This window comes from Suillus subaureus, assembly GCF_016647635.1.
Source record: "Suillus subaureus strain MN1 chromosome Unknown BJ212scaffold_111, whole genome shotgun sequence".
NCBI lineage: Eukaryota > Fungi > Basidiomycota > Agaricomycetes > Boletales > Suillaceae > Suillus > Suillus subaureus.
In genome coordinates, this window is record NW_024538667.1 from 25,037 (window position 1) to 52,750 (window position 27,714).

The following is a 27,714-nucleotide window of genomic DNA, read 5'->3' on the forward strand; positions in this document are numbered from 1 at the left end:
TGAACCGGCGCCAAGGTTGTTCTTGCATCACCAGGTACCCTTTAGTGCCGCTACCATAATACAAAGGTATGGAAGAGTCGAGTTCGCTTTCTGTGTGCTCCACACATGTGATAATATTGGACCATCACAATGAGAGGTTGCATAGATTGCAATCCACCAGAATAACATCTGGCTTCTGCGCATTGGTGTTGTCCAGGACAGGAGTATTACAGAATTGGGAGGACCAAATACACTTCAGTGGGCCACCAATAACGTTCATGGCACTAAAGGGGAATGCAGCAGAGGGATTGGGGAAAATTTTTTGTACATTGCATGCATGGCAGCTTGCACGACATTGAAGAGGAGGGTCCACTTGCCCTCTGTCATTGCTGATGCCCAAGGCCACTTCTTGCTGGGGTGCTTGTCATCGTATCCTTTGGCACTGAAGCTCTTGTCGGTTTCAGGTGTTGTGAAAGATGAATCCGGTATCCCCACTTCTGTATCGGTCAATGTGGCCGACACCATGCTCATCTGTGCGTGTGGTTGTGTCTTTTGTGCCCTGCCTGCATTTCGTCCCTGTCCCTTCTGTACCTGTGCCTTCTTCTTCTGTTTTCTGGAGTCTACCAACAACTTCAGCTGGACATTCCTGTTATCGAACAGCCATTCTGCTTTTGCGCCATGGCATGCAGCAGGTTGAAAGATAGACCCACTCTTAACCCTCTTCCCTCCTGGCCCAGACTTGAAATAGTAAATTTTGTTGAGAGATGCTGGAGTGAAATTAGTCTGTAAGATAAGGGTATCCATAACAGACTTGGCATCTTTGGGGAGTGATTTTTCTTCCCATAAGATGGTGCCGATGAATTCTTCCTCCAAGAGCTTATCCATAGCAATCTTGTTCCAAGGTTCAGGGAGTGCATTGCAGGTACTGACCAATCCATAGAGGCATTTATGATAAGAAGTTGTGCTCACTGGTTGTGGCAGTGGCATCATGGGAATGGTTGGTAGTCAAGTGGAGTAGTTGAACAGTTGAGAACATCTCACTAATTATGGAAACACTTCTGTGTGCCATGTATGGGTAGCATCATGTTATGAGTGACCTGGTTGAACACATCAACTAACCATACGTCATCTTGTATTCATATGCCAAAATGTAATTTTGCATGATTTTTTTCGATGATTATCCCACACACCAAATCGGACATGAATCATGGTGTATTTTCTACACACAGCAAGTGATCAGAACATTGTACAAAAGCATAGTATCAAGACAACAGACACCTTGGATTTACCTTGGAATGGCCCCTCCTTCAGATGATCCTGGCACTGCATTGGCAATGGGACTCCTGCTCCCGCGATGTCCATCTGTCCAAGCCTCGTGCTGATATGCATGCTAGTAGCCAACTTGACCTTCATGACCGGCTGGATGCATGTGTTCTCCATGGATGTCTGATGGGGGAGGTCCACATGAATGGTCATCCAGAAGTTCATGGTCTGTGTACCGCACATCACAATAATATGACTGTCTATTCCCACTGGCATCATGATAACCTGGGTTCTCATGGTAAGGAGCATAAGCATATCCTGGGTAAGGTTCACCACAGTCACCATAATACAAATATTCCCTCTGATAAGGGTACTCTCCTCCAGGTTGTGGTTGCCTGGCATATGCATGCCGGCCCAAGTCTTCATGGTACATGTATGCACCATGTGGTGCATCACTGGGGTGATAATCATCATCTGGGAGTGCGGGAGAGCTGTCTCGATGAGTGTGCAGGTCACCATGAAGGTATTGAGTGTCGTGAGGCTCACAGGAGTGATTGTTGTGTGCCCCACAAGGGTCAACATGGTGAGGTTCTGGTGCATCAAGGTTAGAAATGATGGGGCTAGGACAAATATCCTCAGATGGGGCACATGGTAGATTTTGTGGTAGTGGGGGAGGCACATCTTGGACATGGCCAGACTGTCCATTACCACCTGTGTGTTCAGCAGGAAGTTCAGTTTTACATGGGGAAGATGGTGCTGCTGGAAGAATGGGTGCTTCAGTGACTTGCACAGAGGTCGAATGATCAACTGATGTCTCAGGCTGCACAGCTCTGCTATTACTCTGCGAGTCTTCATCTTCTTGCAAGAGATGCATGGTCTTAGTGAGAGCAGATTGGCCCCCTTTAGTCACCAGGCGTGCATGTTGCACTGGGCTTATCTTAGTAAATCTTCGGACATTTATGTAGAGCATTTCGCAATGTCAGGACATCCATCATGCAGGCGCATTGCTGTGTTGTCTGTTTAATTATCAGTCAGGATCACTACTGAACTGAGATAACTGTCAAGACTTACCTATAGCAGGTTGTGGTTGCTGTTCTTCGTCTCCTGAGAACCCTACTGTGAGAGGAGACAAGCGCCCTCCTTTGGCATGAGCCTTGCCTGTGGCTTTTGCACCTGGCTTGTTCTCAATGGCCATCTCCTCCTCTAACCCAATTGGTCATACACGCTTCTTCATAGCTCATACAACTCCTGTATCAAGCTTCCATGAACGTGAACATGAAAAATCACCATAGTTGGCATTATCCTCACTATGGATTTCACCATTGGATGAGTCAAGAGGCTCCTCATCAGGCTTCTCGACACCATCTGTACTGGACAGAATTTCTATGGGAGCTGGCACTGGTTTAGTAGGGAGTCACTTTGCAAGCTTAAATGGATGTGATGGAGGAGGTATGAGTACCTCAGGATGCAAGTTGGTTTTCTGGATGGTTGTTGTGGTGTCTTTGGCCGCAATACCTGTAATATCATCCTGAGTGTGCACTGACACGGGGACCTTTGGTTTCTTCTTCCTGGTAATGGCAGAGCTGGCTTGAAGGCATGGAGGGCCACCATAATCAAATGTTCCGTTAACAAACATCTGCCTCACATTTGGGAAAATAGAGTCTGCTGGAGGGGCCTCGCCAATGATGACAGGCTCCTTGGAGGCTATCACTGTGCCTGTCAAATTATTATGAGCTAAAGTGGTCTAATAAGTGTATCAGCACATACCTCCTATGGTTTTGGTTACCTTAATAATGCACATCATCTTTGCCTTCAACAAATGAGCAAGCACATTGACTTCACGTTGTGTCAGTCCCGCGACACCTTTACTCTGTGAATTGATGTTATGAGATTCTCCTGGCTTCAAACTCAAGTGTGCAGGATACCCCTCAATGTGTAGATGGTTGTTAGCGAGGGAACTAGGCATCAGGATCCACAGGAAAGGTCTGTTGGCAAACTTCCCACCAAGGTCCACTGAGGAAAAAATGTCAGGACCTCATAAAACCACGGGACATGATGTGCTACATACCAACTTGCTTGATGAGACCAGCCTTCAGTGATTTCAACACATCCTTCTCCTTCTCTGACTCAGATGAGCTCACATCCAGGATCTCTATCAGCACCTGCTCTTGATCTCCTTCCATGCCCTTGAAAGCCTGCTCCACAGCAGACAGTGAGATGGTGTTGTACACATGTGCTTTGATATGCCCGATGATGGCATCATCACTAGCTTGGCAGTGCTTTTCGAAAAACTACAGAGGTGTTAATACATAAAATACTTTCAAGGAGGGTAACACTTACACTGCCAGTGCTGGGCATCATGTGAACATGGCCTAGTGATGCATCTTCATTGACAATGTTACCACACATGATGATGGTGGCCTCGAACCCTTGCCTAGTAGCAGCTCCATCAAGCTACAGGTAAGGTACTCAACTTATCAGAAAATATTACAGAATTGGAATGAGATTACTCACAATACTTCCTACCCTCTTATAAAGTTTCTGGAATGATTGAGTGCATTGCGCAATGGTTTGATTATCTGTCAGCATGTTGAGTGATCCGTAGATATTGAGGATGTCCTGATAAGTGTCTGGGTAGCTTCTCTTGAAGAGCTCATAGCACTGACAGCGAACACCAGTGCCTGTAAGATCAATATGTGGCACTGAGCAAAAAGCACACAGTATAAATGAATCACTTACTTGGTGTCATCAAACCATCCTGAGGAGGAGTGCCATCACCAAGCCTTACAAGTTCCTGGCACATCCGGTCCTTGAAGTACCCTGCATAAAGATTCCAGTAGTTGGTGCTATTGATCACTCGACCTTGACTCTTCATCCACAGGTTGATTACCTGGTAGGATGGCATATTCATTGTAGAGACTCGCGCCTCTGTATGCCTGTAGAGCCCGATATTGCGATGTATCTGCATGCAGTTCACAGCACAAACTCGTGGCATCATTCCCTATATCATTCCTTCACTCAGCCTATACATGTGTGATCTTCCCGCACATCACGCAACGCGCATGCTACTCTCCCACGATGCATTCCCGGGCGCGTCCCACACGCTTTCCCACGCCTCATCACCCATCATCCAGGAGCATCCATCCATTGTCCAGCAAGTCCTACTGGTACGTTTTTCGCATTTATTCTTATCATGACACCATATTCCACCATGGACCCTTACTTACATATACCTTCTTCATTCCCGTGCCTTACTTGTGTTGGCTCCGCATCATGGGAATGCGCTTAGTTGCCTTTTGCATGATAGTATTCACATTTTTTATGGGGGAGTTAGCTACCACTTAGTTTCCAGTTAGTATCCCTTAGCATCCCTCAGCATAGTGCATGCATTTTTGAGCCATAGTCAGTAGCATTTTTGACAATCACACTCTATCATCATTGCATTTGTCGTCCTCACACCCATCAGTATCAGTCATCATCTTCCTCTAGTTCCCATTGCATTCCTAGCCCTTTGCGCACTTTCACCTATTAGTGCGTGACTTTCCCATGCTTTGTGCATCCTACCACTCTCTGCGTGCACCTTCACCTTCGCACGCATGACTTTCCCACGCTTCGTGCGACCTGTGGATGTGTTGCACTTGCTTCCCCTTGGGTCAAATGCACTTGCCTTTGCAAAGTATAGCAGCCATAGGCAGAGCTGAGATGACCACACATATACTCTGACTTGGCATCCCTTGTAGTGCCATAGCTTAGTAGTTGATACCTTCATTGTATTCTTTGCAGTATCATTGACAATGGCATCCAAAGCAGCACACCCTTCTTCGAGTGCAGAGTTTGTCTCTGATGAACATTGACCAGCAATGGGAGCATTATCATCATCCATCATAACATCAGACCCAACTTGAGATATTCCAGTGGCTGATGGACTGAATGTGACTGCACGGTGACGTGGCACACCAGCAGAAGGCAGAGCCAAAAGCTCAAAAGGCTTGAGGGGAGTTGGTGGGATGATATGCATCATCAGAACAGCTCCTTGAGGTGGCAAAGAGTTTGCCGACACTACAGATGAAAAATTTCAGGGCCCATCTGACCCATGCATATCGGGCTGCAAACCTCCCTGAGAGCTTGGGCCTGCAACTGTAGGCATGAGAAGTGGTGAGGTCGGTAACTGCAAATACGAAGCAAGTGGGCTAGGGGAGAGTCTGGGAGCCTCGTGTTCCATCAGAGGTGATGGCATGGGCCACAATGGCCAAACTCCAGATGGTATGGTGAGAAGGTTATAAGGAACCATGGAGTTTTGATCAAGAGCACCGTACTGGGGCTGCTGGGTGAATACGTCCAAATTTTGAGGCATGACTGGCTGCAGCTGCTGGCTAGTGGGTGCCAATGTGCTAGAAAATAGATCTTGAGTCTGTGCAGGGCATTGAGCAGGTATGGCCTCAACGAAAGGAGAGTTGTGATGGCTGGGGTGCATCAACTCTAGCAGCAAGGACAAAGTCAGAAATCTGGAGAAAAGATCTTTGATAAGAATTGCCAGATGCAAAGGTATTAGTGGTATAGTCGCTGGGAGCGCAGGCTGCTTGACATTGGATAGCAGCATCCCTTGCGATACCAACATTGCGTGATGTGGGCTTGATTTTGCTGTGTAGTCTTGATGGAGTGAGTTCTGTTGGTGGATCCTTGTATTGACCACCTCCAAACTGTTCCTGCACATATCCTCCCTGCATGTATTCGGAATCCATAGCAGCAGGTGATAACGCAGGAAGGTATGCAGGAGGTGAGGATGCCTGGTCATTGGTAGGGTCAGAATAGTAGTCTGATAGATTAAGCTTCATGCCCTTTGCGCAAGATCAGAAAAAATGGCATGTAGCAACGAAAATACTCACTGGAATTGCAGATCCAAAAGGTGGGTAAAAAAAAAAGGAGAGCACAACACCTCATACTTATATCAAAATTTAAGTGTGTGTGAAGGAAGTCCTTAATTTTGAGACTAAACAAGTTAGAAAAACAGAGGTCTAGAAGCAAACAACATACCAGACATCATGGAGGTCCACTGAGGAGAGTGTAGACAGTGAATTGGTGAACCTCTGGAGGCTCCAGAGGCTCCAAAGGGGGCTTGGTATCAAATGGCTTCATGACTAAAGATTTCATTAATCCATGGCTGAAAATCTACTTTGTGCCCAAGACAACACAATGTCAGAATTAGGTTAGTCCCAAAGTATGACCTATGTACATCTGCTATCTACGTTTGATGATAGGACGGACTTTAATCAACATCTAAGGCGCTTCACAGGGTGACTTTCACTGTCACTAAATTGCAACTCTGACTCGTCCTCATCATTTGCACTGCCAGTCATGTCATCATCCTTGGAACTGGATGGTCTCCCCTTGACAGAAGCGATGTGTGGGATAGGATCGCTGATATGCACAGCAAATGGTTTTGGAACTGCTTGAGAAGCTGGACGAGGAGGTGGTCGTGTGATTTCCACAATAACTTGGGTGTGACGACAAGAAGTAGGTAAAGAAGAAGGTAAACTAAGACGAGGAAGACCCTTTCTGTCAATTTGACCATCAGCAAATGCATGCTGCCCATGGGAGTGCAAAGAGCAAGCTGAGGGGGCTTCTCTGATTATAATGGGGTCCTTTGAGGTAGTGAGATGTGTACGAGCAGCATCACTCTTCACTGCTTGGATGGTGAGGGTGCCTGCCTTGAGGTGGTTGACGAGATTGACGCGATGGTGGTGGCTCAGATCGTGGATGCCTTTGGTGCGAGAGAGAGAGGGGTGCAGCTCACCGGGTATCAAGGTATCATCAGGGTAATTGGTAAGGACATACCCAAGGTGAGCTAGTTCCTTTGGGAGAGTTTTCCAAGGGAAGTCAGCACTTGTGCACCCATGGAGCATTCCACCAAGTGATGCTGAAATGATTTTTAGATAGGATGAATGTGTCATGATTAATCTTACCAGTAAGTGCCCTCATCCCACCCATAATACAAGGTATCCCATTGAGGTTCTTCCATTCTTCACTGAGGCAGGAGCCTCCAGAGACTTCAGTGGGTAGGGTGTCCTCTGTTGACACAGCTACATCGACAAGCTAGAAGCAGGTCAGTAATGTTTGAACATCCAATTAGACAACTACTCACAATCTGAGAAATAGAAAAAGATTGTGAATCCATGAGCATGGCAGAATCAATGAGGCCACAGGGTGAATTTGATGTGCTGTTGGTCATGGCCATCTTGCAGGAGGTAGTGCTTAGACAGTGTTTGAAAGTAGCACCAGCTCTAGATAACAATCAATTGATAATGTGCAGACCATGTGCAAGAGAAACCTTTGGAATGAGGAAAATTCTAGTAAGTTCAAGGAAGCTCAAAAATTTGAACTTTGAAGTTTGAAGGTATGCCACCACACTGGCAGCAGAGCTTTCCAGAAATGGTAATATGTAGTGCCTCCCGACTTAATGAAAAGGCAGGTGCCTTCTACATTCAGACATTTTCACTTCAGTTTGATGTGCATCAAGTCTCCGGGACATGTGCCTACAGTAGTAATGAGTTAACATTTCTGTTTAAAATGTGCAGTTTTTTTGAAATGCTCATTTTCTCAGTTATCAGAGCCTCCAGAGGCTGTCAGACTACAAGGGTGACATTAAAATAAAAATTACCCAGAACAAAGTCATTGCTTAACTACTACATTCATTAAATAATTCCCATCTCCAGTGTGTTGAGATTGAGAATGAGGCAATATAATGAATGTTGGAAGCTCTCCATATCATCCTCTTGCAATCCTGTAAGATGAAAACCTTGTAAGACTGCCATAATCTCAGCTAGCACCCAAACTCTGCAGTCATAACTGTTCATCTGCCGAGGTTCAAGCTGGAAAAATGTAGTTAGTAAGGACTGAGACTTCACAACAAATAAATTTACAATAAGTGGATGAGCTACCCATTCTCCAAGATCAAGTGATACCACAGGGTGGTGTCGACAAGCAATAGATAGTAGATGAGACACAAGTGTCATGATAGCCTATGTGGATAACATCAGTATTCCTGCATATACTATAATAATGCACTCGCCTTGATGTCATGTTGCCAAGGGTGCTCCTCAGCTAAACTGTCAAAAAGATAGAATTTCCCGGAGGAACAATGGATAATACAGAGTACCCAATGACCAACAGGAACTGGCCGATGAATGGGCAATATCCATACTTCCTTCTCCCAATAAAGCATCCATGAAGTTTGACACCAGAGGATCTTATCAGGTGCATTGTATTGAATACATGGGAGGTCGTGAGTAGAGATAATGGCAGTGCGCTGCACAGCATGTGTGGACATGTAGGCATCATGCAGCAAGATTGCACATCCGTTGACACACACATCATTGAGGCATGCAGTAGGGGAACCAAGGAAGGAGATATCCCTTGGATCGAATACTTGTTCTGGGAAGCCATGCCAAGAGGGCCATATCTTAGCTGTACCTGACCCTTGCACAGCAAAACTCAGATCCTTGTAGGGCACAGGTGATTCATCAACTTGAAGTATCTATCCATGGTTTCAAAAGAGCAAAGAAGATGGAAGATGGTGGCATACCTCTGGAATTGCCCAACAAATGGTAATGCTGGCTTTTCCCACATCGCCAATATCTTCTGTATCTTCATTAGCAGTGGTGTCCTCTTCAAGGAAGTCAGCAAATGCAATTTGATGTGCATCGACATCTGATGGCCCTGCTTCAAAGTCTGGGATGTCATCGTCTTGGTGATCAATTTCCAGTGTTAATGCATCATTAATCAAACTGAGGTTGGCTTCGCTGGTTGCACATCCTGTAAGTGTCTTCATGACATCTGAAGCTTCTCTAGCACAACTAGAAAAGCAAGCTACAGAAGCAAATGGATTTACCCAGCATGATTGTAGCTAAAGAGAGTGGTCTTGGCAGGTTTGGAGCAAGAATATCAACAGTTGGTCTATTGAGATTGTCAGAAAATGGCAGAATGAAGCACTGGAATCACTTACTTGCATCAGAAGAAAGTGCGAGCTCTAAAGCAGAGAGCTCATCTCCAAAATAAGAGCACAGGTTGTCAGCTTCAATACTGAGACACTGCTGTTCCTCTTGACATTGATCATGTTTGAGGAGGGCGCAGATTCCATCTCTCACGTCTGAATCATTCAACCAGCATGGTATGTCTCCTGCAGAGGGCATAATCCAGACATCCTCCATTAGGGTCTGGTCATTGCACAAATCTGCAAGTTTGGTCAGAAGTGCCATTGGAAGTGGTATCCCCCATGAAGGGTTGTAGAGGCTGTCTAGGCACTCACAATAAGAGTTGAACTTATGAATAGCAGTCATCAGTGCTGGTTGTCTCTTTGCTATTGCTTTATGAGTTTGTTGATGAAGCTTCATGCCTGATATGTTGGAATTAGTTTGAAAGTAAAATGATTGATTTGATTAGGTCTTACCCAAAGCTTGCTGAGCCCCACCGACCGCCCTGTCCAGTTTATCCCACTCGAAAAGACTACCAATTGCACATTTGCATATATTGATCTTGAGGTCATGTGCTGTTAAGAACCATGCTCAAAGGAGAGATAGACTGACTCAGAGGGGCTTGGCCTCAGCTCATACGCTGTGCCCCTTACCCGAGTATGTGCCCTTCATTTCATATGAGGTCCGATGATGGTCCAACAAAGTCCAGAGGAGCACGGGAAACATCTGGAGGAATGCAGGAAGTGTTCAGGAGAGTTCCCACTGCAAGGTAATACTTCTACAGGAAACAGGATGGAAGGATAGGAGGTCCGAAGGTCTGGAGGACAGAAGGACAGGATGTCTGAAGGTATGGAGGGCAGAACATCCGAAGGACAGGACATCCAGAGGTCCAGAAGGAATAGGGGCTACATTGGACAAAGTCTGATGTAGAAGCAAACAGAGGTAGACTACCCTAAGGTAGAGTTGGAGAGAACAGGGATTGGACCTAAGTCCGGAAAGAGGGTAAGTGCTGGAAAGGCAAAGCTCTGGCCTAGGTAATCAATCCCTAGGCCTGATGAGTAGGACAGACTGAGGTGGACCAAAGTCCAAGAGAGAATTGGGCAAGTCTAAGTTGATATTCAAACTAAGGAAACTACAGGAGTATCTACAGGGGTTATATACTGGAGACTATCTGAGGGGATCAGTAAGCAAAGGAGCAAGGCTATGTATGAGCATGTGGAAACACATTAGTAAGTAAGACGGAACATAAGTAAATGAACTCAGAGATGAAGACTCATACAAGGATCAATAAGCAAGACGGAAGAAGAGGTAACCAAAAGCCAGAAAGGCAGAGATGTCTAAATGGGGATAGGTGCAGGATATCGGACAGAGGGTGGGAATAGGTCCGGAGTTAATATCCAGAGGTCCAGAGATCTGGGGATCCGGAAGACAAGGTGGATACAGGACCAGGATATCAGAAGGTGGATAGAGTCTGGAATCCGAGACGAGGTGAAGTCCAGATGTCTTGCTGGATGGAGTGTACATAGGGTGGATGGGACAGGGGGTTATGGTTCAGGCTAGCAGTGGAGATCCGATGGTCCGGAGCTCAGGGGTAAATCTGGAGTGTAGTCAATCCTGCTGAGGTGTGGAGCACACAGCGGAAGGGGATCTGGGAATGAGTTGGATATGAAGTGGGGTCCAGACATAGGCTCGGAAGGCGTGGGAATATGATGCAATGTGGGTCCGGATTGTGGGATATGACATGTGCCATCAGAAGGGTATGGATGAAATCCAGATTGACACCTTGAAGCTCTGGAAACCTGTCCTGAATGTTGAGTGAAGCATAGAGTGCTTTGACCTTCTCCAGTAAATGTTGGTGGCCCCTCTCTAAACCATCAAGAGCGACCATGGTGTTATCCGATGCTGCCTCCCTTTCGAGCATGGTACGGGTGGTCTGCAAGGCCTGATCTGAAGTGGCCATATCAGCCTGTAAAGCAAGAACTATATCCAGTTCTTTTTTGAGATGTGCAGGAGCATCTGATAAGAAGCCAGTCAGCAAATAACGAAAGCGCAAATATGTATGACTTACGAGCACAAATAGATAGTTGTGAATGTTGTTGGTCAGCCCACAACAACCATAGATCTTTGATAGAGACACCACAGGTAGTGAGGATGTCCTGCATGGCATTTGTTTGAGTCTTAATGCCACGAATTCATCACTTGAACCAATCACTGAGGTCTGCACACATTTCAGCTCTGATGGCGGCTGCCTGGCAGTCTATAAGCCATAGATGTCACTGACGCTAAAGCATGCCAGAATGAATACATGAAGTTGTGTGAAAAGGAGATGTACTGACTGATGATGAACACTGAATACCAATCAGACACACAAGTCATGACCAAAGTCGCTCGGTGCCTTCTCCATCTGATAAACCGAGTCCACTGCACATATGGGGATTGTAGATAAGCTGGCATCCCCACTTGTGTCCATAGGCATGCATAGCTGTCGTTGCAAAGTGGAGGCATGAAGTAATAGAAGTGTCTAGAATGTCATACTGCAAGTTGTTACTAGGCGAATACACAATGAATGATTGAAAAGCATACCTGTGAAAGCGAACGAGATAGTACACAGCCAACATCATACAAAGTAATGACTGTTGTGTTGGTAGGAAGAAGCAAGAACAGATGTTCTAATAAGGCGACAGCATATTTCTGCTGCTCACCGGGTGTATCAATGTTTGCAAAGAATAGGGGGATGTCATGGCAGCAAATGAGTGCCATCAAACCAGTGTCATCGAAACTATCCATAGCAGCCTTCTGCTTTTTGCCATCAGCAGCTTCATATGAGTTCTTGCACTGGTCGATGACCTCATTAGGTATGAGATTGGGTGCCCATGTCATAGCAGGGTGCTTCCATCTCTTGACTATTCAAGAGCCAACTAAATCGACATACATCTTTGGTAAGAAGTATGATGGTTTGTAGAAGCGAGGACAGTCACCAGCTGAGCACCAGTGATGATGATGAAAGTTTCCATCTGTAGTGACATGAATATTGCCTCCTCAATCAAGTGCTTGGCCATACATCACTCCTGCAAAACAAGCAGGACAGTGCTCAACAAGAATTGATGTGCAACACTCCCTGTGTAAGAGAGATGCTTGAGGGTCGTGAGAGGTCATTGGAGGGCTATGAGAGGTTGTTGACAGATAGGGAGGTGAGGGCTCATAAGCAGCATGGATCTTGTCACAAGCTTGCTGAATTGCGCCTTCAATCTTTTGCTCCACCTTGATCTGGAGGGTGTCATACCACTGAACTGCACTTCCAAGACTCTTTCTGAAGGGTTCCTGGATGGCATATCCCTGAAACTCACGGTGAGCATTATCACAAGCATCAGAAGCATATGCTTACATGCGAGTCTGTTAATTGGAACCCTCAGTGAGCATAATGAGTTTTCAATACAGCTGCGAGTGCATTTACTGCATCACATGAACGTTCAAACAGTGCTCGATAAAAGGAAAGCAATTCTATAGACACTGCCATCCTTGGCTGCATGGGTGCAGTGGGGAATAAACCATGGCGAATAAGGACTTGTGGGAGTGTGGAGCAATTGCAGCTCAGGACGTTGGTTGAGACAAATCCTAAAGTTAAGTCAAGCTAGGCCCTCAATGACAAGAAGCCTGGATACACTTATGGTCAAAGAAGAGGCAAACAATGGTTGTGCACTTTTGAGCACATGAACTAGTAATGCATGCAGATATGATAGGATGCAACTTCTCAAGTGGTTGTCTGAAAGTTCTTGCAAGATAAGTTAAGAGAGGTTTGATTAAGGTGGGGATAACTCCTGTCCAATTTCCATAGAGCTTGTGTGATGTCTTGTCAGGAAGGATACAGCATTGGGACTCAATTGGTCATGTCTTGTCGCACTGATTCAGAAACAGTGGATGTTGAAGTTCTGGTTTAGCATGATCTGATTGATACACCCATTTGTCACCATCGTTTAATTGGTCTATAGTCATGTCAATGTTAGAACTGGTCAAATTGAGTGCAGGGGTAGTGGTTGGCTCTGTTGAACTTGCATTGACAAGTGCTTCCATGCGTAGGGCAAGTTCGCGACGTTTGATATCTGTGCCAGGGATAATGATGAAGGTTTGAGTTTTTCTCTTGTCTCGAGACTTGTGGGGACTGACAGAATGCCTCCCAAGCCCCCAGCTGGAGGCTAGCGCTGACACTTGGTCTGCACAACACATTATTGCTGGGGAGTGGTGAATGGGCGAATGTCAGAATGCTAGTACATAGACTCAAACTGTATTTAACATTATGCACATACTGGGACCATGTGGAATTGTTGTGGATGCAGCATGGTGCCTCATGGTACTTAGCCTATCACAACACAAAGTGGGTGGGTAGGGAGGTGCCCGGAAATGCGAGAGCATTAAATGGTGGATTGAGTAGTACTAGGATATTGAGAGGGCTACAGTAGAGGGGTGCAGGGAGGTGCTGGAGGCCCGTGAAGGAATACAAGAGCATGAACTATAATTAGATGGTGGGAGGGTGGGTCTCGGAGACTAGTTTCCCACAACATAGAAACCAGGTCTCTTAGACCCTTTATAGGTCCCGAAAAGTACTGCCTGAGGTGCGCAGGTCGCCCCTCCACACTCGAACAAGCGGTGGGAAGGAGCCTGGGAAAAACCCACTACTGCCGCGGCGGGAATTTCCGTCATCATGTGATCATGAGGACATTCTTGGCCCCATGGGACGGACTGAAGGAAGTCAACTTTCATAGTGAAGCAACCAACTGAACATGCATCGCGGCGTTGGTCTCGCTGCTTTTGACAAAGAACAACTATCACAGCGCTTTGCAGAACTATCTTCAGAGCTCTCGAAGACCCAGGTCGATAATCTACAGTCGCAACTAACGCAATTCCGAACTGCCCTTTCACACTTCGCAACGACACACAGAGATTCGATTCGTAGGGATCCAGCGTTTCGCCATGCATTCCAGCAAATGTGCTCGTCAATCGGCGTAGACCCGCTCGCTGGACCAAGGAAGGGCGGCTGGTGGGCAGAAATGCTTGGGATGGGTGATTGGCAGTATGAACTAGGAGTTCAGATAGTAGACGTGTGCGTGAGCACGAGGGAGAGGAACGGAGGAGTGATAGAAATGGGGGAGCTTGTACGTATGGTCAGCAAGTTGCGTGGCGTTGAGAGTGGTGTCGTTACAGAGGAAGATGTCACAAGAAGCATCAAGACACTCCAACCACTCGGGGCTGGATACGAGGTGCTTGACGTTGGTGGCGGAAAGAAGATGGTAAGAAGCGTGGTCAAGGAACTAGATGCGGATCAGGCTGTAATTCTTGCGGAAGCACAAGTAGAAGGTGGGCGGATTGTTGAAGCAACCCTGGAGAACCGTCGAGGATGGACAAGAGAACGCGCTCGAGCTGCTTTGGAGAATATGCTTCTTCGAGACGGCCTTTGCTGGCTTGATTCTCAAGATGAGCACTACGGGCGAGCCTATTGGGTTCCGTCCGCCATGCGTTGGGACGAGTAATTATGTCACTCATCAAGGTGTGTGCTATGATTATCTAGTTAACATTGACACTTAGATCGACCTGAGGGGACAGGAAGTCCAATTGCAATTGAGTCGGGTAAACTCCCAGGCTTAACTGCCAACATCCGTACTACCGCCTCCTACATTTCCATCCGTGGGATGCGGAGTATCTACGACGGTGTAGAAACACCCACTCATGACTTTGAAGTGTTTTGCATAGTGTTGGGTGACCATCAGTGCACCGCCAATCCCAGTCAGCACAGACCTCGTCTCCATTTTAGCGCCTCGTCATTGCCGACCCTCAGCTCCCTGTTCTCGTCACTGTCAGTTCGCCGCTTCCGAATGTGTCAAAACTGCTATACGACTTTCGTTAGTCTGTCAAATACAATACCCATGCTCACTCGCCTTTTTGTACCCTCTTTCCCTCCATACTACCCTACCCTACTTGGTTCTCACAACTATACAACAGTCGAAACGAAGACAAGACAGGGAGCATATATGTCATATTCTTCGCAATGATATGCTGCGCTCAATGTTTCGTCAGCTTGAGTTCCGAGTGGCTTTGTGACTGATTCCGAAACTTTCTCACATAGCGTTTTCGTTTTTCGATCACCATCCATGGGTACTGACTCTCCTGCAACTCTGATTATGTGGCGTTGTTCAGCGTATATGGGGTTTGGTGGGACTCTTCTGAGCAACGAATATCTTGCTGCTCATACATAACTTACCTTGGCTATGATATATAATGCAGGGATGTTGGGGCAGACCCTATTATGGTAGCCTCGAGATTAGAACTAACTCAGCCTGTACCGATGCACTTACCCTTGCTAATATGAAAGCAACAGCTCCTGGACTGATCTTGATATCATCTCCGGTGTCAGCAAATCAGAAAAGACGTCTTCGTGTTTCATTGTGTTTCAAGTATTTACTACTGTAGACCTTGCATTGAGCCATCGAGATATTACTTCTAGAGGGTCATCCTCATCTTCATTTACACATTGCAAGCAAGATAATTGAAGTTCAACTAGTAAACATATTGCACTATCAGTGTAATAATTTAACTCAGTGCAGATAACATAACCTTACAGACCGGACCCCTCGGACAAAATATCCTTCAGCTTGTACCTTCTCAACGCAGTATGGAAATTAATGTATCCATGGCAGCATTTGGCATAAGCCTCATAGGCCTCGGGATGCGGTTCTAGGCATTTGAGGATATTGTGATGGGCCTGCACGGTTTTCGAGATGGCTTCATAAAGAGCATCCTGTTTGGTGGAACCGCGAGAGGCTGCCACGAGTGACAGGTAGTTTGTAGTGTCGCCTTCAATTTCCTCTTTGTAGTATGATAATATGTCGCTGAATCAAGTCACAATAAATAGGAAGTTTCATATAAAATCATGAATGCGCTTACTTCGTGTGGTTTAGGAAAAACATTAGGTCCGGCATACACTGAATATATTCCTGAAGCGGGACTGTGGAGGGGAAGACAAAAAACCCAAAACCATGTGCCAAGCCCGATAGAAGCCTAGAATACTCGGGATACAAGGGAGCCTCCTTCGAGACCTATAAACGAGAAGGGTTAGAGATTCGAGCCTCAATCTCATGATTCTGGAGCATACCCCCATATCCTTGGTCTCGTATTCAAGCAGGAGCCCAGAAACGAAGTCTAGTGCAGACGTGATGATCAAGTTCGACACTAGTAGGGAGTAGTGGCGGGGGGCCTCCCGCAAAAGCACATCCCAGGCATTCAGGACTGGATCGCCCTGTGCCTGGCAATTTGAAAAACGCTCATTGAAACGGTACACATCATCCATCTTTTGTCCTCTGTTCAGAGTGTCGTCGATACAGATGCCGACGGCAGTGAAGAGGCAGATCCACATCTTAGTTGTACAGTCAGTTAGGTGGCCATAAGCGATGGTGGACATGGCCACACCAATGTGCATGTACGGGCGGATGGAATAATCTCCGTCAGACATCGGAAAGCCACGATTGATGGCCTCCTGGCAGCATTTTGTGTGCAATGTTTGGTCGATCATGACGGGAGTATATTGCAGGCCGCAACGCTGAAGAAATTTGACGATGGTCTGACGGATGTTTGCAATAACCTATATTCGAAATTAAACTCGGAATGTAGAAGCACAACAAAATAAATGCCCGTACATCGTTGTCGACATTACATGTGGGTAGATTGTCTTTTGTCGGCATTCTAGTGGACAAGAAATTTGTGAGGGAAATGGTTAGAAGTTTCATGTAGGGCCCTGATACTTATACTCCAGTACTTATAAACACTCGTAACGAAATGTGCAGCTTGCTCTGAGATATTTCTATTTCGGCAACAAATTGGTGCCACCACTTGAAAAGCCGATGGAGCTACAATTACGAAGGGAGAAGGATATAATAAGCCCTGTATCAGCGCTCAGCATCGGCAATCAAGCGGTGGTCCAGTCAGGGCCTCGCAGTATGAGATTCCGATATCTTACGTAAATGCAAGAGTTCGTGTCGCCACTTCACATGCACTGCGTGTTGGCCAAAAGTTTCAGTGGCGGAAAAGTGGCTGCCAAACTGATCAGACTACTTACCGCAGCCTTTTATTAGATCAAGTATCGGCCAAGTAGCCTGATATCAAAGGCGAAAGATGATCTTGATTCTTCAGGAGCTTCAACTTGAAGTTGCGTAGCCCACAAGAGCCAGCGCTGAGTATGTGCACAACGAGGGTACTAGTTGTGATCGCCGCAGCTTGTATATCGTAAATATTTGTTGGAACTGCCGGACTTTAGTTAAGTACATAACATGGGTGGCAGCGACGCTTAACGATCTATCGCTCGAACAAAGGCTAGTCGCCAAATGCATGTGGTCTGGATGTTGGGAACGATGAAATTACTAGCGTGTGCAACAGTCTGAAATGATTCATGAAGCTGAGTCGAATCATTTGATGAAGCTAGGACCTGTGTTGTGTAAGATGCAAGGCTAACGTTACTAACCTCCGATCCGAGTCGTGAGGGAAACTAGTGGCGGGAACAAGAGGACAGATAGAAGGTTGATATTAGATAAGTTGAAGCTCTACCGCATCGGCTCAAGTAATAATGTTTATTTTATTCAATTATTCTTTACTATATAATTTATGCTACACTAGTAGGTGTATCATTTGATACGATCCAATAACCCATCACCTCTATAATTAGAGGCACCTGCGGACCTGATAATCTTATGTCATACTTCAATTTCAAATTTTCACCAGATCTGAACCACCATCTGATCGATCTCTGATTTCCAAAGCAAGCCCGAGGTTTTATCCACATTTGTCCCTCAAACTAGTAGTACTAATAATATAATATACATAGAGTATACTATTTATTAACTAATGATCATATATAGAGCACTACTAGGCCAGTTCTCTGATCCTCCCATCAGTCATGCCACAGTTGCCTGACATACGTCTTTCTGACAATGCACAGCTCGTCCTCGGTGCTGCAGTTTGTCTCGGAGCAGTATTAGCAGTGATTGCTCGCGTTCGCCTTCCTACATCAGAAAGTGGCCTCCCTCTCCCGCCTTCCCCTCCCACTTGGAGAATAAGGGGACACTTCTTACCCCATCGCAAGTAAAGTTTTACACGTGACTTGTGCTCTTGAACTAGTGTTGATCGTGTCCATTTTTGCTCAGTCCATTTCTCACTGTAGCAGGATGGATCGACGAGTATGGTCCTCTGGTCACCATTCGCGCAGGAACTGAGAAAGTTATCGTCATCGGCCGTCACAAGGTCAGTCCACCCAAGCCGAGTTATCGTATCATGGTTCACCATCCTGTGCCAGCAGGCCGTGATGGATATCATGGAGAAACAAGGTGGATTGTTAGCTGATCGTCCTCACCTCATTGCCGCTGGGGAAATGCTCAACGGTGGACTGGCTATTGCCTTAACCCCTGCCGGGGAAAGGTGGCGTCGGATGCGTAGGTTCGTTGTACGCAACACTTCAGAGATAGCCCTAAATTCTTACTTGCTACGTGACGCAGAGCACTTCATACACATTTCCAGCCTAAAGCAGCCGAGGAATATCAGCCCCTGCAGGTGTTACACGCGAAGAAGATGGTCCTCGACATTCTTGAAGATTCATCCAATTTCCAGAACCATGCGGCAACGTGGGTGTTGGTCTAGTTTGGTGTTATGATATTACTGAAGGGTATTTTTGTAGTTACTCTGCTGCAACAATTATGAAAGTTGCATATGGGAAGACCACGCCTACATCTGCGACCGATCCCGAAGTTATAGAGGCCCTGCAGCACATCCAGAGACTTCGTACAGCCTTGCGCCCTGGTGCTTACCTGGTAGACTCGATTCCTTGGCTCAAATACCTTCCTTGGTATGGCCAGGAATTAAAACAGCAGCATGAGAGGTGCAAGCAACTCTACACCGATGAGTTGAACCGTGTGAAACTGCAAATTGTATGTATTTCCTTGCCTATCTTCACACGACGCCTGAATTGTTTCACAGCAGAGCGCCGTGGATATCGGCCCTTCGTTCGGGAAATATATGCTAGAAAACGTCCATGCCCATGGCTTGACGGTGATGGAGATGGCTTTTCTTGCTGGCTCCTTATTCGCAGCAGGATCTGATACGGTAAGTTGTCCTTTTTTTCCCGAAGATATGTGATTACAAGCGAGTGTCAGACTACTGCCGCGATATGCACCGTGCTCATGGCAGCCGCATGTTTCCCCGAGGAACAAGCCAAGGTCCAGGCCGAGCTTGATGCGGTCATAGGAAGGCGACGAGGTAGCTAATTACCTTCTCCAGCTTTATCGGGTCTTAAAGGATGGCTCCACAAAAGCACCGACCTTTTCTGATGAACAAGCTCTTCCTCGTCTTCACTCCTTCATCTCCGAGGCTTTGAGATGGAGACCTTTGGTTCCCAGCGGCAAGTTTCTTCACTGTTGGTCTTGTATTTGAAGTTTACAATGTCTACGCTATAGGGTTAGCTCACCGAACGACCAAGGAGGTGGTTTGGGCAAGTACTTTTGGAACAAGTTATCGCGCGAATGATGATTTGGCCCTTCAGGAGAACTATTGTATCCCAGCTGGAACTACGGTATTCGGCCATCATTGGTAAGCCATTAGCCTTCAAGATACAAAGGACCCGACGCTTACCGTTTTAGGTCCATCTCTCGAGACCCAGACGTCTTCCCCGAGCCTCATGCGTTCAAGCCTCAGCGCTGGATTAATGACCAAGGTGCCCTGAGGGACGATCTCAAATTTTTTGTCTTCGGGTTTGGTCGGCGGTAAGCAAGTGTCCATTCTGGCATTCCCCCTTTGACTTTCCGAGTTTCAAGCGTATGCCCAGGTCAGCACCTTGCGAATAGGTAAAGATCTCCTTCCACGAACACGATCTTATAAACTCATTTCGAGTGGCACAGATCAGTATTCATCAACTCGCTCCTGATTCTTTGGGCTTTCCATCTGGTTCTGGATTCTACAAAGCCACTGGATGACATGGGGTTCATGAGCGGGGTGTTGGAAAATGCCCGGCCGTGCACTATCGAGTTCAAAACAAGGCTTCCCGAAATGGAGCTCAAGCGTATGATGCAAGATATTGCATGAGACCTTAATGCATTGATTGGTTCGTCGCTAGTTATCCCTCTAGCACTATCACTTCGCAATATTTGCCGTGTATACTTAGGTCGTGCATTGATATTTTATCGTGATTCCCGCCGCAGACGGCCCACCTGAGAACTTATACTACACCAAAGAAAATAGACATTCATCAACTGTCTCACAATGTCAATTTTCAGACCGTCTTACAAAACCGATGGTAAACCGCCTTGGATCTTTGACCGTCCCAGAAATGTATCGATCAAGTTGATGAGAACTTACAGGTAAAGTACCTTGCGCACTGCTGACGTTAGGGCGACGTATTCGGCCTTGATGAAACGCACTGAACTACACATTACGACAGATCATGTTGAAGTTCAAGAACAATTGAATATGTGGAACTAAGTGCAGCTGCTATTTCTAAAGATTGATGGTAGCAATGTAATGATCAAGGGCTACCTCTGGTTCGTCCCAAAAAACGAAGTGGTTTCCTTCAGTCTGAAAATTGAACTTCACATCTCGTGCCTCTTCGGCATCAGGCCCGTACATTGGCTTTGGGTCAGCCAAACACTTCCTTAGTTCTTGTGAGGCCCACACTAAGATACCAGGACTCGCCCCACCACACATGTATCTGACACGTAGGTTGGGGAGGAATTTCTCCGCCAAAGCCGTGTCGAATATCGTACGTCTTACCATGATCTTGAATACGTCTAGTTGAATATAGAGAAGGAGCGTGTCTGAAGCACCGAAAGTCTTAGCAGACGTGAGCTCTGCGAGCTCCTCTGAAGACAGCTCGTGCATGGAGTGAGTTTGGTTCGAGAATTTGTTGAACTCGAGGTCAGCAATGTTTCCTGAAGTGACGTTCTTGTGTGGGAAGTACGCGGTCGCCCATTCGTAGAAAAGATTGAATCTCTTCTCAACATCGGGTTCGAACCAGAGGGCTCTATCGTAGATTGGGGGATTGGGTATACCAATGTTAATCGCAGCCACATCTGCGGCACCGTTCAACATCCCGGATATGATGGAAGATGGAGTGCGCCTACCGTGAGAAACCATGGTATGGAGATACTTTCCAAGGTCAGAAAGAATACTAGATGGCAAGGCATCGAGATAGGCTACAACTGCATGAACTGGCACAGACCCTAAAGACCATCCTATGAGCACAATTCCACCACTGGCACCTTGCGCTGGGGGAATACGTTGCTCGCGGGCAAACGTAACAAGGAAAGTAGCGATATCGACCGCTTGGCTGCGAAGGAACTCCTCTTGTCCCTCCATCGTACCGGAGGCGAGACCAGCCAAGTCCACATCACGGAAGCTAGTGGTGGGATTGTAATCACGCCTGTGTAGGCTGACTATGCGGAGACGGCGTACAGTAGCTAGAGGGAAAAGCTTCCTGAAAACACCTGCGTAAGGAATAAGTCAGCAGGACTTTATGGAGTACTAATGTAATCGCACCTCCGTTGAAACCCATGCCATGGACGAAGACCAGGGTTGTATACGTATTTCCAGGGACTTCGCCACTATCAAAGTAAGAGTAGGACACGTCATCACTGGTGGTCAGAGTTTCGAGCTGAGTTGAAGTGGGCATCTTCGAGCGGAGTGTGCATACTGATTTGAACCCCTCTTTATGAACGAAAATAGCTCGAACGTATTTGCACAGTCATGCACATGATGCATCAATCACGGCGATCAGATCCCCGGAGACACCTGGTAGCACAGCAAGTTCCTTGAAGTGCCCACTTGCGCCGTCCCGGTGAGTACGTGTCCGACTCATGCAAGCGCAACAATACCATACGATTCACCTACATACGAAGAAGACAAGATGCAAATGACGAACCATGTCCAACATAGGGTCTACGACCCCAAAGAACTCTATATGATGCAAAAAAAAAGCTCCTTGAAACAGTATCGTTAACATGCCATGAAACGTTTGCTATATATGGCGAGCTGGTTTGACTTCCTTATTGAGAGAACCGACCAGAGTGTCCACATGAGGAAATGATGCGCTCATGTCCTCGTGTTTCTCTCCTTATCGTATCTAATTTGTCGACAAACATTCGTAGATTTATGGAAGCTATCTGATGCCAGATCTTTGAAGATCATACGGTACGCCTACCATGTAGTAACGTAGGACTTTGCGCAGATGTTTCAGATCAGCGATCAGCGCTGCCACACTAGTGTAAGGCTGATAATGAGTTCGAAGGGGAAAGTGAACGAAACGTTGACAACATAAGACGTATAGTTAGAATGCGCGAGGATAATGAGACGAGACGTTTGTGCGAGACAGAGACTTTCGGTGAGTGAAATCAACCGTTCACAGAAGAGTCACCGCTGCTGATCTGATACCTGAGCTACTGTAGAGTTACGGCCATAACTCCCACCCTCACACCCCAAAGGGTGCGAAGTTATGATCGTAACTCTATAGTACGGCACAGGCATTCAAGTCCACGAGGTCTGGTATCGAAATATCTGATATGATCACTGCACCCACAAGCTTGGTGATATATCGATAAGCAACGTGTCATGCCTGAAATCAACCGGTCTCAGGAGAGTCATGGACTCATCGCCGATCTGATATTTGAGTTACGGCATAGGCATCCAAGTTCACAAGGTCCGGTATCAAACCATCTGATATGATCACTGTGCCCAGGCAGTGCTCCTCACGCAACGGTAAGTGCAGAAAGATGTTTTTGGTACAGGACAGCTTACTGTATTTGATATAAAGTTACCAGCCACGTAGAACACTTCCAGCAAAGACTTCATCATGTCTGACTCCCCAATACCTTGTGTTCCCATCGCCACCAATCTAGATACCAGTTATGGACCACTGCTTGGGAGCATATGGCTTGCCTGTATGTTTTACGGTGCAAATTGTTTGCAGATGTAGGTTTCTGTCATGCTCATGCATACGAAGACTCAGAATGGCGCATGTTTTACTTCAGCTTTGTATATTTCATCAAGTATGATCGCGTTTTAAAAGATGTATTGCTAACAGCATCTCATTGATATCATAATACGATTCGTCCAGTTATCCAAAGGACCGGATGGCACTTAAAATTATGGTAAAGGGCACGTTAGGACTTTCGTTAACACTGGCTCACATGGAATCGTGCAGGTCATCTCCATCTGGCTTTTTGACACTGTGCACCTGATCTTAGGCTGCATCGGAAGTGAGTACTCATTGCAATCAAACTGTACATCGGTTGACGGGTCGCACAGTATGGCAGTATTTAATCTCAAAATATGGGAATTATGTTTTTCTCTCAGGGACTCATCCGTATGCAAGATGTTTCATCGGTGAAGTATGTGCTAACAGCCATTCATTGTAATAGGCCTCTGTTCATCGCATTTGTTTTTTCGGTATGTAAAAACCTGGTTACCTGCTATCTCTTGTCCGGTAAAGAAATTTCACACAGGGCATGGTATCCACAATTTCCCAGCTATTCTTCACGTTCAGAATCTGGCACCGTAAGCAACCAATCCTGCATTAGTTCCACCCTTGATTCAGATGGCTTGGGCTTATAGTGAGCAGCGGACATTGGGTTTTTCCTGCTTTTTTGATCCCAGCGGCCCTTTCCCAACTAGGCAAGTTGAAAAGTACTACGCAACACCATGGAGCAACTTGATCTAATGACATTATGACATCTGTCTTACAGTGCTATGCTGCTGTATGTATCTTCAATCCGCTATACATATCCATGCTGATTGGGCTTTCAAATAAAGTTTATACTTTCAAGGGACTGGCAAACAGCACCGTCCAAAATCTTGATGATCTCACCGTGAGACTAACGGTTTGATTTATGTCTTCAAATCAATGTTCATGCAAATGTTTATAGAAATACGCCACTGCTGTGAACGCACTAGCAGCTGGCACAGACACAATCATTGCAATTATTATGTGCACGTTGCTTGTACGAAGCAGAGCGGGCTTCAACAAGAGGTTGGCTGTCTTTTCTGCGTCCTGAAAGGTTCTCATATTTCCATCACTAGGACGGATGCAATGTTGGCACGGCTTATCATCTTGTCTGTCAACTGCGGCCTATGGACTGGTACGTTTGCATTAGCAATTTCAATCATGGTGAGACAGTCTTTTTACAACGAGAATGGAATGTTGACGGGAAGTAGAATACAGCTATGCCAGACAATTTGGTTTACACCTGGCTGCAGTTTTCTCTGTCTCCGTTGTATTGCAACACCGTTCTTGGTTGTTTGAATGCCCGAGGCTTCGTCCGTAACGGCATACAGACAGACCAAATGTATACAAGCTTTCATTTGGGTTCTGCTTTTGGTCGCAAGCCTCAGCATCCAGTACGTTCTAATCAAGATTGCGCCACTTACATCTCATGTCGATAATTGCAGCTCAATGTTACAGTAGAAACCAGACGAACCGTCGACAACGAGAGCATAGACAGTCAGGTTCGTTATTCTAGCGCATACCTTATACTCTAACTTTCAGTATGCACCCAGGCTCTGCAAGCGTCGTCCACAGACAAACAAACTTCTCACTCAACAGAAGTCTCACTACGTCCACTTGGTGAACGTTATTGCTGAGACACACACATGTAGTATGAGGCATTACGGGGCACCAGACGTGGTTTCCGAGGCTATATTTATTAGTCAGGCACTGAGTATTGTAACAAAGCATCTGTGCATACTTGGGAGGAAATTTACTTTTCTTGCTTACTTGTTCAAATCAAACCCGCTCACGCCTAGTCAATCAGAACACTCTTCTACTGGAGCAACTCACTGAGAGCGAACTCGAAAATTCATCCAGGGAAGCCTAAAAATGTATACAGATGAGAGGCCCCCGGCTGCCGCTCCCTATAATGTTCGGCCGTCAGGACCTCCAACTGATGGGCCTCAAAGTAAGTGCATTCTACTGCTTCTCCGCATCAGGAGATAACTTGCATGCTTCACCACGGTCGCCTGTGAGCGCTTTCTTCCTGAAGTTGAAAATGAGATCGTTTATTAAGGCGTGAGTGTGGGGTTGAATTTGCACTGCTGACATGTGAAACGCAGCGCTACAGCTTTGGAATCTCGTGTCATATTTTTTTGGTCGAATCCTAAGTCGAAGGCTTTGGTTTTTAGCACGAAGATCATTGAGTTACTAGCAGGGCTAATATTCACGGTTTGCATTGAAAGATAGACATGGAAGGAGAGACTGGATAATCCTGGTATGCTGGGAGTAGCAGCCGGTGACCCATGATATCGGTGAATGCAGTCCTTGATAAGATTGATCATGGGTCGTTGTTAGTGCTCAGGCAGCTTTCTCATGCGAAAGGAGGATCTCTTTTGTCTCACATGACGAAAAACTGTGCTGGACCGTCAATTTGCTAGTGATCAGTCCTAGAACCTTCGGCCGCAGGCGGGTGAATGGTCAAAAAAGTCGACAAGCAATTCATCGAAGGTACAAATCTTTATACTCTGTACATCATAATATGATATAGCTAGATGTGGCAGGAGTGGGATGGATTAATCACTATCATTTGTCGTTATAAGTAGCTAGTGGTTTCTGGCCAAGGAAAATGTAAAAAATCATCTTTGACTGAGCCTCGCTCTCCCATTCCTTTTCTAGATCTTCTACCATTTCCTTGTATTCTTCCTCCGTCCGAATCCCCAGTGTCACTACCGTACTTAACATTCTCTTGTTGGCGCCAATAAAGCTCTCGCGAGCCCCGGCGTTTATCCCGCCTGAATCGGGTGGACCCCCAATACTGACTTCGCAACGTTGCGCCTTGACTTGGTCAAACCCTGCATCTTTGAGGAATTTCGGAATGTGGTCAGCGCAGTCATTTAATACGCCCCTTTTGGAAAATAGATCCCGAAACATCGCGTAGTACTCTCGTGATCTCTCTCCAGAGATGCATTGACTGATTTCGACGAGCTGCACCCAGCCTCCTGGCGCAAGTACACGGTAAATTTGCTCCAAAGCCGTGTCCCAGTTCTCTTTTGAAAACGCTGTCATAAGGAGCCGCTGATTCACCAACTGAAAGTTGTCGGTCCAAGTGCTCGGTAGCTGTAAAACACTCCCCGCATCCAGGTGGATCCGCCGCTTCTGTTCATCGTCGAGCCTTGGAAAAATGTCTGTCTTCGGGTCAATTCCATAAAAGTAGCATCTTTCTTGGCATTATAGCAGTCGAGGAGCCAAGATGCTGACAATTAAATAGTCAGACGAATAGACGAATCACAGACGACCACAAACCTGAGCCAGTCCCACTATCAAGTACCTTGTCTCCCGCGTGAAGTTCGATGGGAGCAAATACAATACGGTTCCCTAAAGCCTTTCTAAAGACCTCGTTTTGAAGATCAAGTCTATGAAATCAGAGGCTTCAATTTCAATTCAGGTCAAGAGCTATGGTCTGACCTCTTGCGCTCCGATTCGTCGGTTGGGAGAAAGTAGAGCGACTCTGTGGCGGAATGCATCTCGCTACCAACAGTGAGAATAATCCTCTAGTGTCTGGTGAGTGATCGTCAGCTCAAACATTTTGGTGGACAATAGAGCTTACATTGGGACCTTGTACTGAACCGAGTGTTGTCGGAAAGATTGCACGATGAACTTTTAAGCACTGGCAAGACCAATTCTATTTCACCTGCAGTGCATAAATAGACTACCATTGACCAATTACCGGCTGCTAGAATGATGCCCTTGATCAGGCTCATCAATCTGCTTCGAGAAAGATCTGATACAGCACTTCGGATTTGTACTAGCCTGTTAGCTAATTCAGTATAAGTATGGCCGTTTGAACGAATAATAATAAATGCGCAGACTCCAGTACAACCATGGATCTTGATTGATTGATCTTAGAAATTGTCCACGGCATCACAAAAAGTCCCAGGTTCCTTCCCAGCCGCCGTGTCGAGAGAAGTGGAGGCGGCATCCGAGTACTATTGTATGATAGAGCGCGTGCAAAACCATGTACCGACTCAACTGTCCTCTTTCTCGCAAACACGTGATAAATTTTAGGGTTACCTTGACAAGCAAGGTAATATTACGTAATGTTGAGACTCCAATGATAGAACAAGCTTGGCATCAAGATGGGCGGATGCATTACGAGTCGACTACCCTTTCTTTTAATATGAAGTGTTTCATGTATTGATATCGATGATCGCAGGTACCTCTAGATCACCCTCTTAGCCCCCGGACTCTCATGGACAGCCTCAATGATACAATTGTGGTTTCTTGGGATTCTTCCTCAGGGATCGGAATTATATATTCTTGTCAAACTCACAAGTCACTGGTTTTCCTAATCCCACTCACTCGATCACAAGGCTGACCATAAGTGGCAAGCATGGAGAACATACCCTTGGACAAAACTATGCTCTTATCTTTATTTCTCGAGACCTTACTTTATGGTGCGTTGCCAAGTGTGGAAGAGTGGTGTCGGAATTGATGATC

At 46.2% G+C, this 27,714-nt stretch overlaps 11 protein-coding genes across 11 annotated transcripts; 3 read left to right on the forward strand and 8 right to left on the reverse strand.

Annotated features, from left to right (window-relative positions):
- Positions 1–255: 255 nt before the first annotated feature.
- BJ212DRAFT_1487938 (uncharacterized protein) lies at positions 256–864 on the reverse strand (the record flags this gene model as incomplete). Its single annotated transcript, XM_041341330.1, has 1 exon — positions 256–864. The coding sequence occupies one exon, from the start codon at positions 862–864 to the stop codon at positions 256–258; it is 609 nt and encodes a 202-aa protein (XP_041185916.1).
- A 2,865-nt stretch (positions 865–3,729) lies between these two features.
- On the reverse strand, positions 3,730–4,147 carry BJ212DRAFT_1287221 (uncharacterized protein; the record flags this gene model as incomplete). Its single annotated transcript, XM_041331983.1, has 2 exons — positions 3,730–3,923; positions 3,997–4,147. 2 exons carry the CDS (start codon positions 4,145–4,147, stop codon positions 3,730–3,732), a joined length of 345 nt encoding a protein of 114 aa, XP_041185917.1.
- A 563-nt stretch (positions 4,148–4,710) lies between these two features.
- BJ212DRAFT_1487940 (uncharacterized protein) lies at positions 4,711–7,477 on the reverse strand (the record flags this gene model as incomplete). Its single annotated transcript, XM_041341331.1, has 7 exons — positions 4,711–4,760; positions 4,807–5,301; positions 5,356–5,760; positions 5,828–6,080; positions 6,534–7,159; positions 7,206–7,335; positions 7,385–7,477. The coding sequence occupies 7 exons, from the start codon at positions 7,475–7,477 to the stop codon at positions 4,711–4,713; spliced, it is 2,052 nt and encodes a 683-aa protein (XP_041185918.1).
- Positions 7,478–10,797: 3,320 nt separating this feature from the next.
- BJ212DRAFT_1450152 (uncharacterized protein) lies at positions 10,798–12,764 on the reverse strand (the record flags this gene model as incomplete). The annotated part of the gene is made up of 7 exons (XM_041338799.1): positions 10,798–10,860; positions 10,954–11,228; positions 11,281–11,389; positions 11,626–11,733; positions 11,796–12,115; positions 12,145–12,250; positions 12,762–12,764. The coding sequence occupies 7 exons, from the start codon at positions 12,762–12,764 to the stop codon at positions 10,798–10,800; spliced, it is 984 nt and encodes a 327-aa protein (XP_041185919.1).
- Positions 12,765–12,851: 87 nt separating this feature from the next.
- On the reverse strand, positions 12,852–13,073 carry BJ212DRAFT_1287196 (uncharacterized protein; the record flags this gene model as incomplete). The annotated part of the gene is made up of 1 exon (XM_041331978.1): positions 12,852–13,073. A coding segment is annotated over one exon (222 nt), but the record flags the coding sequence as incomplete, so codon positions are not given.
- Positions 13,074–13,981: 908 nt separating this feature from the next.
- Positions 13,982–14,950, forward strand: BJ212DRAFT_1400204 (EAP30/Vps36 family-domain-containing protein). The gene has a single exon (XM_041337308.1). It carries the CDS (start codon positions 13,991–13,993, stop codon positions 14,735–14,737), a length of 747 nt encoding a protein of 248 aa, XP_041185921.1. The 5' UTR covers positions 13,982–13,990; the 3' UTR covers positions 14,738–14,950.
- Positions 14,951–15,819: 869 nt separating this feature from the next.
- On the reverse strand, positions 15,820–17,140 carry BJ212DRAFT_1497997 (isoprenoid synthase domain-containing protein; the record flags this gene model as incomplete). Its single annotated transcript, XM_041341556.1, has 4 exons — positions 16,898–17,140; positions 16,357–16,842; positions 16,149–16,300; positions 15,820–16,093 (listed from the first exon to the last, which is right to left on the reverse strand). Exons 1-4 carry the CDS (start codon positions 16,985–16,987, stop codon positions 15,820–15,822), a joined length of 1,002 nt encoding a protein of 333 aa, XP_041185922.1. The 5' UTR covers positions 16,988–17,140.
- Positions 17,141–18,150: 1,010 nt separating this feature from the next.
- BJ212DRAFT_1497999 (cytochrome P450) lies at positions 18,151–20,468 on the forward strand (the record flags this gene model as incomplete). Its single annotated transcript, XM_041341557.1, has 13 exons — positions 18,151–18,335; positions 18,398–18,494; positions 18,550–18,686; positions 18,746–18,871; positions 18,925–19,174; positions 19,224–19,349; positions 19,400–19,502; positions 19,558–19,644; positions 19,700–19,734; positions 19,786–19,832; positions 19,883–20,005; positions 20,057–20,086; positions 20,141–20,468. 13 exons carry the CDS (start codon positions 18,151–18,153, stop codon positions 20,322–20,324), a joined length of 1,530 nt encoding a protein of 509 aa, XP_041185923.1. The 3' UTR covers positions 20,325–20,468.
- A 242-nt stretch (positions 20,469–20,710) lies between these two features.
- Positions 20,711–21,909, reverse strand: BJ212DRAFT_1400214 (uncharacterized protein; the record flags this gene model as incomplete). Its single annotated transcript, XM_041337309.1, has 3 exons — positions 20,711–21,307; positions 21,359–21,721; positions 21,774–21,909. 3 exons carry the CDS (start codon positions 21,904–21,906, stop codon positions 20,736–20,738), a joined length of 1,068 nt encoding a protein of 355 aa, XP_041185924.1. The 3' UTR covers positions 20,711–20,735.
- An 829-nt stretch (positions 21,910–22,738) lies between these two features.
- BJ212DRAFT_109749 (uncharacterized protein) lies at positions 22,739–25,054 on the forward strand. Its single transcript, XM_041329015.1, has 15 exons — positions 22,739–22,988; positions 23,044–23,201; positions 23,261–23,278; positions 23,347–23,380; positions 23,434–23,488; positions 23,538–23,595; positions 23,651–23,678; positions 23,735–23,786; positions 23,844–23,903; positions 23,975–23,986; positions 24,042–24,097; positions 24,155–24,258; positions 24,309–24,396; positions 24,444–24,626; positions 24,678–25,054. Exons 2-15 carry the CDS (start codon positions 23,083–23,085, stop codon positions 24,765–24,767), a joined length of 957 nt encoding a protein of 318 aa, XP_041185925.1. The 5' UTR covers positions 22,739–22,988; positions 23,044–23,082; the 3' UTR covers positions 24,768–25,054.
- Positions 25,055–25,800: 746 nt separating this feature from the next.
- Positions 25,801–26,741, reverse strand: BJ212DRAFT_1287219 (uncharacterized protein; the record flags this gene model as incomplete). The annotated part of the gene is made up of 3 exons (XM_041331981.1): positions 25,801–26,438; positions 26,500–26,630; positions 26,683–26,741. 3 exons carry the CDS (start codon positions 26,739–26,741, stop codon positions 25,801–25,803), a joined length of 828 nt encoding a protein of 275 aa, XP_041185926.1.
- Between the last annotated feature and the right edge of the window lie 973 nt (positions 26,742–27,714).